This window comes from Balaenoptera borealis, assembly GCF_965194805.1.
Source record: "Balaenoptera borealis genome assembly, chromosome: 7".
Lineage (NCBI taxonomy): Eukaryota > Metazoa > Chordata > Mammalia > Artiodactyla > Balaenopteridae > Balaenoptera > Balaenoptera borealis.
Genome location: NC_138864.1, coordinates 56,627,005 through 56,640,955, shown reverse-complemented (window position 1 = coordinate 56,640,955; position 13,951 = coordinate 56,627,005). Strand labels below are relative to the sequence as shown.

Genomic DNA, 13,951 nt, shown 5'->3' with positions numbered 1-13,951 from the left:
TGCTGTTGGTCCAATCCTCAGAAGGGGATCTCAGAAAACATCCAGAAATGACTTGGCTGTTCATATCCCGAAATATTCTTCTATGTGGTGCCAGGGTAGTCTAATTTATGTGTTGACAAAGCAGGCTCTGAAATGAGATCAACTTGGATTCAAATCCCAGTGCCATCAATTTCCAACTATGTAAACTTGGCCATGTTAACCTACCCACTCTGAACCTCAGTTTTCCCTAGCTCTGAAATGGAAATAATAACTGTAACTATGATACACTGTTGTGAAGTTTAAATGAAACTGTATGTGGGAGGCATTTGGCACACAGGCATTGCTTAAGTTACTATAAGAACTATGGTGAGACTCTAGAGCAATTCATTCAGACTTAGGAAACTAAGAAAATTGCCTGTGTTAAGAATACAACATCAGGGGAAGCAACCCATGTTAGGACTCAGTCACTGGCCATATCATTAACAGAAGGAGCTGTCCACTCCCTACATGCTGACCTGACACAACTGAAAGGAAAAATGCAATGGTTAATTTTGAAAGATTGCCCACCATTTAGTCACATATGCAACTGATGGTTTTATTTCTCAGCCAGCAAGAGTACAGGGACAAGAAAGAAAGATGCATTTTTTTCTCTGTTCATGATTAGAAAAGATAAACATGAACAACTTAAGCCTGGTTTGTATAATTCTCAAAGCTGGTCAAAAGTAAAAGTTCACTAGAAAATTTACACAGAGTATAATCAATTTGTCTGCATTCTTGTGTAGCATGTCAATCTGCCATTCTATATATTTTGACTTCTCTTTCTCTCCATGCTACATAAAAGGAACTGGAAAATATTTAGGATAGACAAAATTGTATCAATATTACCTAGTTCAATGCCTCATATTCCTTTTAACATATGTGAAAGACTTGACATAACATATGTGAAAAAAAAGATGACTTAACATATGTGAAAGTTTTGAAGACTTCTCTTCCTCTTCTGCCTGATATGTCAGATACAGGTTGTAATTACATAGCCAGAAGTTTACAGGGCAGCCTTGGAGCATAATTAAACTAAAATATAATACAAAGGGCATTCACTATCAAAAAGGAAGATGATAGAATTCTTTCATTTCTGTGCAGATTGCCATGCCTGGAGGTTAGAAAGACTCAGAAATGAGTAGGAGAAAAACCTCTTCCTATTTATATCTCCAGATTATTACATTAAATGGATGAAAGTAACAACTGATGAGAAGCCAACCAGGGTAACTTTCTAACCTGGGCTTTTCATTCTCAAATGGGTTTTAGACAGCTGGAGTATAAGTTTGCTTGAGTATTTCTTGTAGAAAAAAGTAAAATATAAGAATTAGAAGACATTAAAATGACACAAAACACCAAAAGTTAAAAGGGTGTGGTTTCAAATTCTTTTCTTTTATACAGAGTGGAAAGTAGGCCACAGTGGGTAGGGGCAGCATTCCATTCTTTATTTTGATGCCACGATCTTTTCTTCCCTTTTCAAACCTAATTGTCAAATTGGCAATGTTTTTCTAACTTAGTTTTTACAGTAGAGTAAAAACAGCCATGCTGATTCAGACACTGCAAAACAAATGATATTTTTTTGCCTATTTCAGCAAAATGATTTGACATTTAAAGGTCAAATGGCATAGCTTGATGTATAGTTGCACTGAATTAACCACCCTCCCCTCTTTTTCATTCTGTATATACAAATCACAAAATTTCCGGCTGCAAAGAAAAATCAGAGTTATTTGTACTTTATTTCCTTTCCTGATTTGAAGGCTTGCAGTTTTTACTTAAATTAATTAAATTAAAACGCATGTGGCCCTTGGTCTGTGGCCTTCATGGGAGGCATGAATGAGCATACATGTACCAAGCCTTATGCGCGCTCAGTATTCCCCAGGCTCTGGGACACCTGAGATCCCCCATCCAGCCCCTTATATCTAGCAGTATATGCCACCTTTCTCTGAGGAGCTCCAAGTTGTTTAAAAACTAAATCTCACATTCAGAACCTCTAAGTTTTAACAACAGATAGGATAAACTTGGAAATGAGAAATTAAGGCTTTAAACATTTTAAACTTCAGGCTAAAATCTAGGTGTATGGTCAATAGCAAGGCAAATGGAATTCTTCTATTCCCATGAAGTCATTCACCAATGACACCTGGAGATCTTGATTGAAAAGAACATATTCTCTTTTGTCTTTTTTTAAAACAAATTTATTTATTTATTTATTTATTTATTTTTGGCTGCGTTGGGTCTTTGTTGCTGCGTGTGGGCTTTTCTCTAGCTGCGGCGAGCGGGGGCTACTCTTTGTTGCGGTGCGCTGGCTTCTCATTGTGGTGACTTCTCTTGTTGCGGAGCACGGGCTCTAGGCGCACGGGCTTCAGTAGTTGTGGCACGTGGGCTCAGTAGTTGTGGCATGTGGGCTCTAGAGTGCAGGCTCAGTAGTCGTGGCACACGGGCTTAGTTGCTCCACAGCATGTGGGGTCTTCCCCGACCAGGGCTCGAATCCGTGTTCTCTGCATTGGCAGGAGGATTCGCAACCACCGTGCCAGCAGGGAAGCCCTCTCTTTTGTCTTTTAATTATATTTATATTACAACTGTGCACCACACTCTAATTCAGGATCAGTACTGTAAAGGGTCACATAGTAAAATTTTTTGTGCCACATACTATGTCTGCTGTACATTCTTCTTCTCCTTTTTTATTGTTTTACAGCATTTAAAAAATGTAACAAGTATTTTTTAGCACTCAAGCCATACAAAAACAAGCCATGAGCTGTGTTTGTCCCACTGTCTCTAGTGTTCCAACCCTTTTTCTAAACTGAGAGAAGAATTAAATTAAAATCTTTGTATGAATGTTTTTATATTGCCTACCACCATCCCATCTAATTCCTCACCAGTGCCAAGGATCTCCTTATTCATAATTAGTGATCTCACATTCAAGTAATATTAAACTTGAATATAATCTCTTTTCTCCATAACCCTATGACATTCTGTGCTTCCCCTAAATTTAATGCCTATGATAATTGCATTTACTTGCTTAATGGCTGAATTCACTGATGGTCTGTTGACTCTGATAACAGGGACTCTATCTGTCGTGTTCCAGTCTGTATCCTCAGCACCTAACAAACTACTGTCCCTGAGTATGTATTCAGTCAACATTCTTTGATTGAATGAGTAACTGATCAGAAACCCAATTCTTTGAATCGGTTGAACTAGACGAGGAATGACTGAATGCCAGATCAAAATAGCCACATCCAGGAAGATCACTAAGCAAATATCCAGGCAATATGTAAGCAAATATCCCAAATAATTCAGGCCAACACTATATATAATAAACTATATTTCTATACTTTTCAATACATTTCCTGTTCTTAGGAAAAAACCTAAATGGTTACATTCAAAAATAAAAACATCAAATCTTTCTCAGTCAAGATAAATTATATTTTAAGCTTGCTCCATTAATTCCAAGTTTACTGGATGGCTATTGGATTACCATCAACTAACCAGTGCTGAATGGTAATGAAAGTTCAAGATTCTGTTCAAAATCAGGAGAATTTGAGCTGCACTTTTTTTTTTTTTTAAACATCTTTATTGAAGTATAATTGCTTCACAATGGTGTGTTAGTTTCTGCTTTATAACAAAGTGAATCAGCTACAGATATACACACGTTCCCATATCTCCTCCCTCCCGCATCTCCCTCCCTCCCACCCTCTCCATCCCACCCCCCCAGGCGGTCACAAAGCACCGTGAGCTGCACTTTTATATCTCCCAGCCTCATTATGAGCATCTTCCTTGGTTTACTGAATTACAGGCTGTTACGTGTATAAGAAGTCAGAGAATTTTTAGTCTAAGAAATATAGATTTCCAATTCATTCTTTTATGAGTTTTCAGTACCTAATGAGGCATGTGATTTCTAAGGACTTGCTCTGACATTCCAAACATAATAGTATATAGTAAATATACCAGTTGGGTTCTTTGAGAACTGAAGCTTACATGTGGAACCACACTGAATGGTCTATTTTGGCTAAATTTTCTTTTGGAGCAGTATTTCCAAAGTAAAATATTTAGGAAGAATTAAGTTGGTATAATTTTACAGTGATCAGTTAACAGTATTTAAAGTACTTAGTTTAAATCTCCTTTTTAATATTCATTTTCTTCTTTCAAAATAAGATTTAGAAATTAAAGCTTTATTTAAGACAAATTTGCCAGTATTCTTATTGGAAACATGCAGCTATTCTTAATAGTTGTATAATTTGTACAATATCGGAAGATGGCTTCTTTGCAGTGTTTGTTATGTGGTTTTCTTTGGTTATAACTGAGATGATATGCACTAAAAACATCAGTGATTTTCCTTCTTTTAAACAGGATTTCATTTCAGGTGGATCAAAGAATGAACGTTGTGATATTGTTTCCAATTTAATAAACAAAGGCTGCTCAATTGATTTGATAGAATACCCATCTGTGCATGTAACACCAAGTGAAAATGAAATCAATACCCAGGTGACACCAGGAGAAGTGCTGATTCAGCTACGTCAAGGTATGGTTATTTTCAAATAAATCAATGATGATTCTTAATTTGACATTATATCTAGCTTTATTTGCTCATATTTAACATTTTATGGCAGGCAGTATTGCTGCAGTAGAAATAAGAGTGGGCTCAGAATCAAGAAATCAGAATTCTAGTCTTTCTTATGACTATAGCTAGCTGTGTGGCCTCGGACACTCTCTGCAAACCTGACCACACTATATTATAATTATGTGTTTCCAAACTTGATCACATTGTACTATAATTGTGTTCCTATGCCACTGCCAGCTCTGGAAGAAAGAGAACATGTTTTATTCCACTCTGTTTCTCCAATGCCTAACAGAGTGCTGGCATGTAGTAAGCACTCCATAAGTGTTTGCTGAATTTGTTAGTTGATTAATTAGTAAGAGATGTGAATTAAGCTAAGTCTTAGAGCCTTTGTGATAAGCTTTTAAACAGAAAACTATAATTCATAATTATCATAATTAACTTGAGATGCTTTGGCCCCTGAGAGTAACATACACTTTTCCTCCAATACTTCTCTTATACTTATCCTTCCACACCACTGTATTGCACATGTAGCAGGCCACTGGAAATTATTCATTTTCTCCAGTGCCAGAGAATCCCAATGAACTAACTACATATGGCAAGATAAGTTCAGGTACAAAGATATGCATCACTCAACTAGATACATTTAGTTTTAAGTGGTATGCAATTGCCTTCAAGCCATCATTATTTCATTTTGGGTGGTCTTGTCCTGTCATTAAACTTTTGAATATCCATTATCGACATATGACTTCCCAATTCCAAAGCTGAGCTATTTTTCCCAGACTCTTGGATTACCAAAATAACGAAATCCATTTCTTTCTTGGCCCTAGGCATATTCCCAGCTTCCAATTAAAACTGTGCACTTCACCATATCCAACAATTATACAGCCCAGTATGGACATAAATGAGTGACAGCTGGAAAGGGATACACAAAAATTAAAGTAACTAGGTTGGTAAGATTATGACACTTGCCACCTTCTATTGCTGCCATAGCAAAATACCATACACTAAGTGGCTTAAACAACAGAAATTTATTTTCTCAAAGTTCTAGGAGCTAGGAAATCTAAGATCAAGGTGCTGGCAGATTCGGTTTCTGGAGAGGGAGAGAGAATGACAGACAGACAGAAAAGGAGCTCTCTGTTGTCTCTACATATAAGGGCACTGAATCCACCATGAGGACCCCACCCTCAGGACCTCATCTATATTTAGTCATCTCCCAAAGGCTCCATCTCCAAACACCATCACATTGTGAGTTAGGGCTTCAACATAGAAATTTGGCTGGGGGGTGGGGGGCAGGGAGGGGACAAAATTCAATCCATAATCCTTGATATATAAAATAATGTTTTCAAAGGCCATGAAATATTTTTAGAAATTAATTACATTTTATACAAGAAAACTGAACTCCAAAAAGTGAAACTTTTTATAGGCCAACATCTCTGAACACCTCGCAATAAAATTTAAAATCAATACAAGAGGATAAACAAATATTAAATAATAGAGAAACAAAGAAAAGCTTTTCCTAAATAAATTCTATCTCCAAGAATAAATCAAAACTCTAGTCATAGACTATTTAATAATAACAATAATAACAACACACATCATAACATAATGGGATGTGTTCAAAGTTGCTCTCAGGATAATTCAAAACTTTAAATGCTTTTATTATTAAAGAAGAATGAAGCATCCAGATAAAGGTATAGGAACAATAAAAACAAAATAACCATAAGGAAAACAAGAGGAAGAAATTCATAAGTTAAGGAAAAAAAACAAAATGAAATGCAAAATAGAAATAAAAAAGTAAAATGAACGTATAAATCCAAAATCTGGTTATTTGTAAAGCCCAATGAAATAGACAAATTGTTGGCAAAGCTAATTAAGAAAAAAGGACAAAAAGCAAATGACCTGATTATACAGACCATAACCAGAGAAACAAATATTGGGTAAAAAAAAACTTTAAGAAAATATTAAAAATGGTTAAATGTATTAAATGTGGTAATATATATAAATTGTGATAATAAAGATAATTTTCTAGGAAAATATACATGACTAAAATTGACTCAAGAAGAGGGAAACCCCTAAGAAACCTAATAAAGATATAAGAAGTTAAGAAAATTATAAAAGAAACCCCCCCTAAAAACATTAGGTCTAAATGTTTTCATGGGAAGAAATGATTTCATATTCCCCTAAACATTTAAGGAACACATTATCCCTATGCTACATAAACTCTTCCATGGTTTTAGAGAAGGCATAGAAGCTACTCAATTTTTACAAGCTTATAACTCTAGTATCAAATCCCTAATAACATTTTAAGAAATCAAATTAAACTGCATGTGATAATAAAAAGCAATGTCACCATACAAGTAGATTTAACCTAGGGTAGTTGATTGTCTTAAAATTAATGTATTTTTATCATCTTAGTTTGCCAAAAGAAGAAAAATATATATTGTTATCTCAATAGATGCCCAAAATCATACAATAAAAATTTAGTATCCATTCCTGCCCAAACCAAAATTGAAGACTACTTCTTTAATATGTATTAAAATCCTTTTGAAAGTTTTACATAAAAGCAATCAGACAAGAAAACCGAATACGAGTTATCAACATTTTGAAAAGATAAAGCAAAATTATCATTATATGTCTACCTGGAAATCCAGGCAAATCAACGAAAACTAACTATTAAAATTAAAAATAAAAGGCCATGGAAGGAAATTTTTTAAATATTCAAAAATCAATGAATTTCCTATACAGTATTAAATATAACTTAAAAAGGGATCATTTCAAAGCAGCAACCTAAAATGTAAACTGCTTAGTGATTAACTTTCTAAAAAATATGTAGAGAAAAAAAAAAAAATATGTAGAGTCTATTGTGCTACGTAAAACACAGTATGAATAGATGCAGAAGAATTTTATGTTCCTGAATAGGAAAACAATATTATAAAAATAACAGTTTTCTATAAATATATTCTAGTAATGTAACAAAATCTAAGTGAATCAATAAATGTAAGACAGTCCCAATCAAATTTAAATGCAGTTTGTTTAAACAAATCTTCAGTGATACTCATTATACATGTATCTATCTATTTCTATCTATCTATCTCTCCATATATATAACAACATATATATTTAGGATACATTCCTAGGAATAGATTTACTAGGTCATGTATATTACCAGATTATTCACAAGAAAAATTCATGTCCAGTTAGGCTTTCAAGAGTCAACCTCGCCCATTCTCATTCTTTTTAATCTCTTCAGTTTGTTAAGTGTAACTAGTCCATTAGCTGTTTTCTTTTGTCTTTTTCCTATTACTAGAAAGCGTGAACATTTTTCTTAAGCTTATCAACTATCTTTATCTCTCCATTTTGTGTGTGATTTGCCCCTCCATACAAATTTGCTTATTTTTCTCATTGAATATTAATTTTCAAGAGCCAACAGATGAGGCTTATCATATATTATTTACCTCTAAAAAATATGACTAATAGCCTTTAAAAATGTCTTGCTCTTTTTTAAATACTTGAGATTTGAAAATTACAAGGAGCATTTTTTTATACTGGTATGTTACTTTTAAATTTATACACTTAAATGAATTTAGTCTGTTCTCTTCTGTAGACATAATGGTGGCTGAATCCTCCTGAGACTATAAATTAACAGTTCAAAAGTTGGGAAGTTATTTCAGTGCTGTAGATAAGCAATGGCAGTAATGGTAACAAGGCAGGAGAAAAATGGCCAGACTTGAGAGATAATCCGGAGGTTTCATCCCCAGGAATTGGTGATTGATGAGTATGGGAACACCTGGGCTCTGGCTCGAGCATCTAGGTGAGGTGGAAAGGCTGCTCTTTGTGGAGGGGGTGAGTCTGAGTTCAAACAGACATCTTGAGTTAACGTAGTGACTTATCCGTTAGAGGCTGGAGTTCTGAGGAGAGATAGGGTTGGAGATAGAGAAGCTGGAGATGTCAACATGAGGCAGTAAGTGAAGGTAGTATGAATGAGATCATGGGAGTAGGAGAATCAAAAGACAAATGCTCAATGTCTATGTCAATCATTACAGGGTTTGATTTTAGTCAATTCCCCAATCCTCATGAATTTCTGTGTGAAAATAGTGTAACTGTCTAATGTGTATGTTATCTTTCCAATATAGCTATGACAGAACTATATTTTTATAATCTGCATATATAGCAAATAATTATTAAAATAGATTTAATAAGTTCATCTAAAAGTGCATCGTGGCATCAAAGACATGCCAGCTTTGGCATATAATATATAAAGCTGTATTTTACCAACTCCAGATATATAGGAACCTCATTCCTTACAATGTAAAAGTCCTTTGCACCCTAACACATATATAAGAGTTGAGGGTCTGGTATAATGAATACCTAAGTGTAAAATACATTTATTCCCTAATTTTAATTTTGATTTATTAGATTTATTTATAGATAATCACTTTATTCTTACCTGATGAAAATTCATGACCTTCAATGTAGCATTTATTAAGGATTTTAAAAAGTTTTTATTTTTAAAAATAAAAATATTTCTATTACATCATATACTAAGTTTTTAAAGGAATGTTAGGGCTATATAAAATATGTATATAACTGAATATTTTAAATGAGATTTTAAAAAGATATTTTCTTTTACTTTTCACTTCTTAAACTATACTTTTTAAATTTTTTACCTATCAATTTTATGGCAAAATAATAACAGAAATAGGCTACTAATCCTAGTTTATGTCCCCTGAGAACAGTGAAATGAAATGAAATCTTTAGGAAGATAGGTGAGAGAAGATAATTTTCGATTTCTGTTTCAGAAGTAATATAATGTATATGACAAGGATTAGTATAATTTGTACTTCACTAATTGAAGAAAAGGTTTCAAACTTGATTCATTTTAATACTGTAAAGAAAAAAAGTTCTTTAGTGTAGCTTAATTTAAAATGTAAAATTTTTCAGGTATTCTTCTTGAATTCAAAACTTTTTTCAAAAAACCTAAAAATATATAGTCATGCATTTTTCCTCCACAACACCTGGCACATATCCCCCATTTTATCCCACACAGAAATCCAGAAATGTGCTGGAGTCTGTACCTTGCTGTTTCAAACTAGTCTTATTCTTGGGACTTCTCCTTCCCCTGCTCAAGGATAATGAATAGAAATTGGCAGCTCTTTCTTCCTGCTACAGTTCTCCATATTTTCTTATGGCTTTTCAGTTTCATCTTATGCAGAATATTTCTTAGTTATCTTTTCTTAATATCCAGTCATGTTTGTTGTAGCCAGCTCTTCAGAGATACTCACGCCATTATGTGAGTGATTTAAAACTCATTCGAACAACTTTAGTTTTTTGGTCTATTCAAACCAATATTGGCAATAGCTCTAAGTAGGTCTCAACTTTCCTCCAAGTCCTCTTTCTTATTCTATGTCACAGACTCTTTTCTTGGCTTTAAAGTTAATCAAAGGAATAGGGTTTGAGCCTTTAGAATCTCAAATTATGAGAATGAAGCTTTCCTGGAGATAATGTAAGTGGTTGCATAAATATTTTGGGGCCAGATGATACTCTTTTCCTCTTATAGAGAGAAACTATTTAAGATCTCCCTAAACTATGGGAAAGAAGTTATAAATATTAGCTTCTTACTGTGGTATATATATGGGCCTTTTGAAATGCTGTATCAAAATATTCTTCATATATAGTTTAAAGAACATTTATGAGTGGCTATGCATGTACCAAACCCAGAGGCTTCAGAGATGAATAAACAGTTCTTATCCTAATGTTGTTCTATCTAATGTTAGAATAGTTCTATCTAATGTTGGATAGAACAGTTCTATCTATTATCTGTTCTAACATTAGAACAGATCTAATGTTAGAATCTAGTAATACTAATGGTAATAATTACTAATGTCTATATATTTACTGTGTACCAAATACTGTGGTAAATATTTTATGTGGATCACTGCACTTAGTAGCTCTTACCCACTAAAAGAATCCACCCCCACATAGCTCCTCTCTCAGAGTAGCATTTAAGACATTGCTGCTGGAATTTATATCACAGTGGTGATGGCCGCAGATATTGTCTTATTTTTAGATGTGTTTCTTTCTCATTTGATATATTCAAAACCTCTTTAATGTCATCTTCCCTTTGAGCCCAGTGTTGGTGGCACCCCAGTAGGAACTGAATGGCGATTTTATCCAGGGACATGGTATTCATGTTCCCATGAAAAGGTATTTCTACTGCCTCCGAGAGAAGGTTTCTCCATCATATATAATTATCCAATCCAAAGCCAACTTGAGAGCATAATGTGGGCAATGTCTCAGGCTCATGGGCAAAATGTGGTAATCTAAGCTTGGCCCCTTCAGCTTCCTCCTTAACAAGCAGAGTGGGGTTTGGGGTCAGCCTATGTAGGGCTGCCCACCTTAAGCTTACTACTTAAAGCTAGAACCTTTTAGGAAACTCAAGGGCCTTGCAGTTTAAAAGTAGCGATTATCATTCTCTCCAGCGATGAGTAAAAGGCCTGTGTACAGAAAGATTCTCCTTTCTCCTTTAGTGAAAACTTGTCTTACTGAGGTGTCAGCCCACGCTGAGGTCTTCAACTGACCCAGGTACATGTGCTAACGCCAGCACCTATGTAATCAAAATCAAGCTACAGCAGCCTGCATCCTCTAACCATGGCCATTTGGCAAGGCTTCCTAAAAGCCCTCTTCTTTGCTGAGGCCAGTGAGACTAGGATTCGCTTGCTAGGCTATGAGCAGCTGACATGTGCTGAAGGCCCCTGTGTGGCTAGCATTTTACTGGAGCTCCCTGAATAGCTCAGGCCTCCAAGGCCTGTGCTTTTGTTGATGCTATGTAGACTCTGCCTGTTGGCTGAGATAACCAACCAATAATATAACAACTCACACAATACGCTGAATATCTGGTACATTTTTCGATGACTCTATAAAAATAGGCAGCCATTCATCTTTAGACAGAGCCACCATAAACTATAATGATCCATCAAGATGAAAATACCATGTGGCCAGTTCCTAATGCCTTCAGCCATATGTCCAAGTCAACAGTTAAAAAACAACTACACAACTTTAAAAAAATTAAAAATTAAATGCTGACCCACACATTAAAATTCAAGCTCCTCCACATGAACCACACTCCCCAATATGCTCCATTTCTATTTCTCATCGATCCAGCCCTGTCTACCAGATTCTATCATTCTTCTGAATTAAACTTCTCTACCCAAATTGCAGGACACTTCCACATGGGCAGGATTTTTCACCAGATACTTGGAAAGCAGAGCCAAATATATGTTCACTGGAGGCAGCCCAGCTCCCAAAAAAAAGGAGTGAAAGAGTTGACTGGGCTGGGCTATGCAAGCCCAATTTCTCCTCCCAAACTCTTGGGCTGAAAATCCAAGAATGTTATAATAAAGAAGTTTCCTGCATTTAAAGGCAAATTAGGAATAAGTAAATAGCCCCTTTTTCCCATAATTAATATTACAGACCAAAAAACCTTACTATTTTTAATACATTCCATAATCTGGCTGAAGAACATTTGATTTGTGAAGTAAGTTTTAAAATATTGCTATTTTTAATCATATTAAGACTGGAAATATGATTTGATAAATTGTAAGATTCCTTTAATAAGTAGATCAGGCTACCAATTATGTATACAAATTGGTATTTATTAAAAAAATTTTTCCACTCAAAATATTCCCCATGTACAAATAATTAATGACTTACAAGCATTTGCTTTATTATTTAAAAAAGTAAAATTCACAAACTTCCTGTATTTAAATTGATAACTTTTCATCATGTACTTTAAAAAGTTAAATACAGAAGTACTAACTCTGTAGGGTACCAGATCCTTGTATCACTTGATAATGGACAGAAAACTAAATAAAACTGTATTGCAAAGACAGTTTGTCTTTTGGAGGCTCCAGCAATTCTCCTTATGGTGACCCTCTCTACTCATCCAGTTTCTTTGCCCCTGTGATCCCTCTTCAACATATGTTTATCATGCACCCATTATGCATTGGACAAATGCTGTCCCCTACATTGTCTAGGTCCTCAATGTGGCACTGCTGCGTATCATTCTTCAGACCACTGTCTCATTTCTTCTTACAACTAACCGTTGGGGAGAATCTAATCAAGTAACTCATGATGAGGTAGGAATGATTTTGAATAGCTTAATGTACTTCTCAGTACCAGAGTTTTCACATCTCATATGTAAATATGCCTTAACCCAAAAGAATGAATCTACACCTGCATCCAATAAGGGGTAAATTTTCTTAGAATACCTTTCTGGCTGTCTTCATATCTAAAAGCAACCTGAAAACAAACACAGACACCTACTCTCTCTTATGATAGAATGCTGCTTGCCATTTGTGCTGTGCTTTACTAGACACTAGAAATACAGGTTCATATGGTGATAAATATATTCCCTATTACATTTATGTTGAGCTGGTCTATTTGCTATTATCTCTATCTGCCCTATAGAATTATGAGAAATGCATTGTAGAAGTTGGAGACTAAGACATTGGTATGTCTGGGATGGTACGGTTTCCAAACTGCCTTGAAATTATTCTGGAATAGTCCCAATTTCATTCATTATGCACAAATTTGTGATAATTGTTCTACACCTAAAATGTGACTGACGTATTGATAGCTTAACCTGAGATGTTTAAAATGAATACTATACTATGTTTGCCTTTCTTTGAACTAGGAGCTGAAGCTAATTTTATGCTGAAAATTCATCCTCTGAAGAAATATCCTGTGGATCTTTATTATCTGGTTGATGTCTCAGCATCAATGCACAATAATATTGAAAAATTAAATTCAGTTGGAAATGATTTATCTAGAAAAATGGCATTTTTCTCCCATGACTTCCGCCTTGGATTTGGCTCATACGTTGATAAAACAGTTTCACCATACATTAGTATCCATCCAGAAAGAATTCATAATCAATGCAGGTATCTAATATTTGACGTGGACTTCCTAATGCTAAACAAATTTAAGATCTTATAAAACCTCATTTTGTTTTTAAATCAAAGACTTACTAAATTTTATATTTTTGTTTTAATTAAATGATAAATGAAAATATGTATAGAAGAAGTATGTTCCTATCTGAAAACTTCTGAGACTGAAGGGTGGCTTTTTACTTTATATTTCTTCAAATATCATTCACTTAGTTCCTATTACAAAAAACACAAATAATATTAGTAATTTTGGATAAACCTCCAATAATCAGGCTACCACATATATATATAAAATACCTCTTTGAAATTTCTGTATTCCTTTTTTGATTGCTCCAAATTTGCCGAATTAAGGTTTATCAAATTCAAAGTACTTATTTTGCCAGTATTGCATCTATATTTCCATTACTGTATTGTGACTGTTTATAATTACATTGCT

At 34.5% G+C, this 13,951-nt stretch overlaps 1 protein-coding gene and 1 long non-coding RNA gene across 6 annotated transcripts in view; one reads left to right on the top strand and one right to left on the bottom strand.

Moving 5' to 3' along the window:
- Positions 1–13,951, bottom strand: part of LOC309631771 — a 253,878-nt gene that overhangs the window by 27,563 nt on the left and 212,364 nt on the right. The gene's annotated exons all lie outside the window — the stretch shown is intronic.
- ITGB8 (integrin subunit beta 8) overlaps positions 1–13,951 on the top strand; it is a 93,914-nt gene that overhangs the window by 36,296 nt on the left and 43,667 nt on the right. For all 4 annotated transcript variants that reach the window (XM_082398311.1, XM_082398313.1, XM_082398314.1 and 1 more), the window contains 2 exons: positions 4,360–4,531; positions 13,263–13,509. In XM_082398311.1, coding sequence (XP_082254437.1) covers positions 4,360–4,531; positions 13,263–13,509 — 419 coding nt within the window. The remainder of the gene's footprint in view (positions 1–4,359; positions 4,532–13,262; positions 13,510–13,951) is intronic.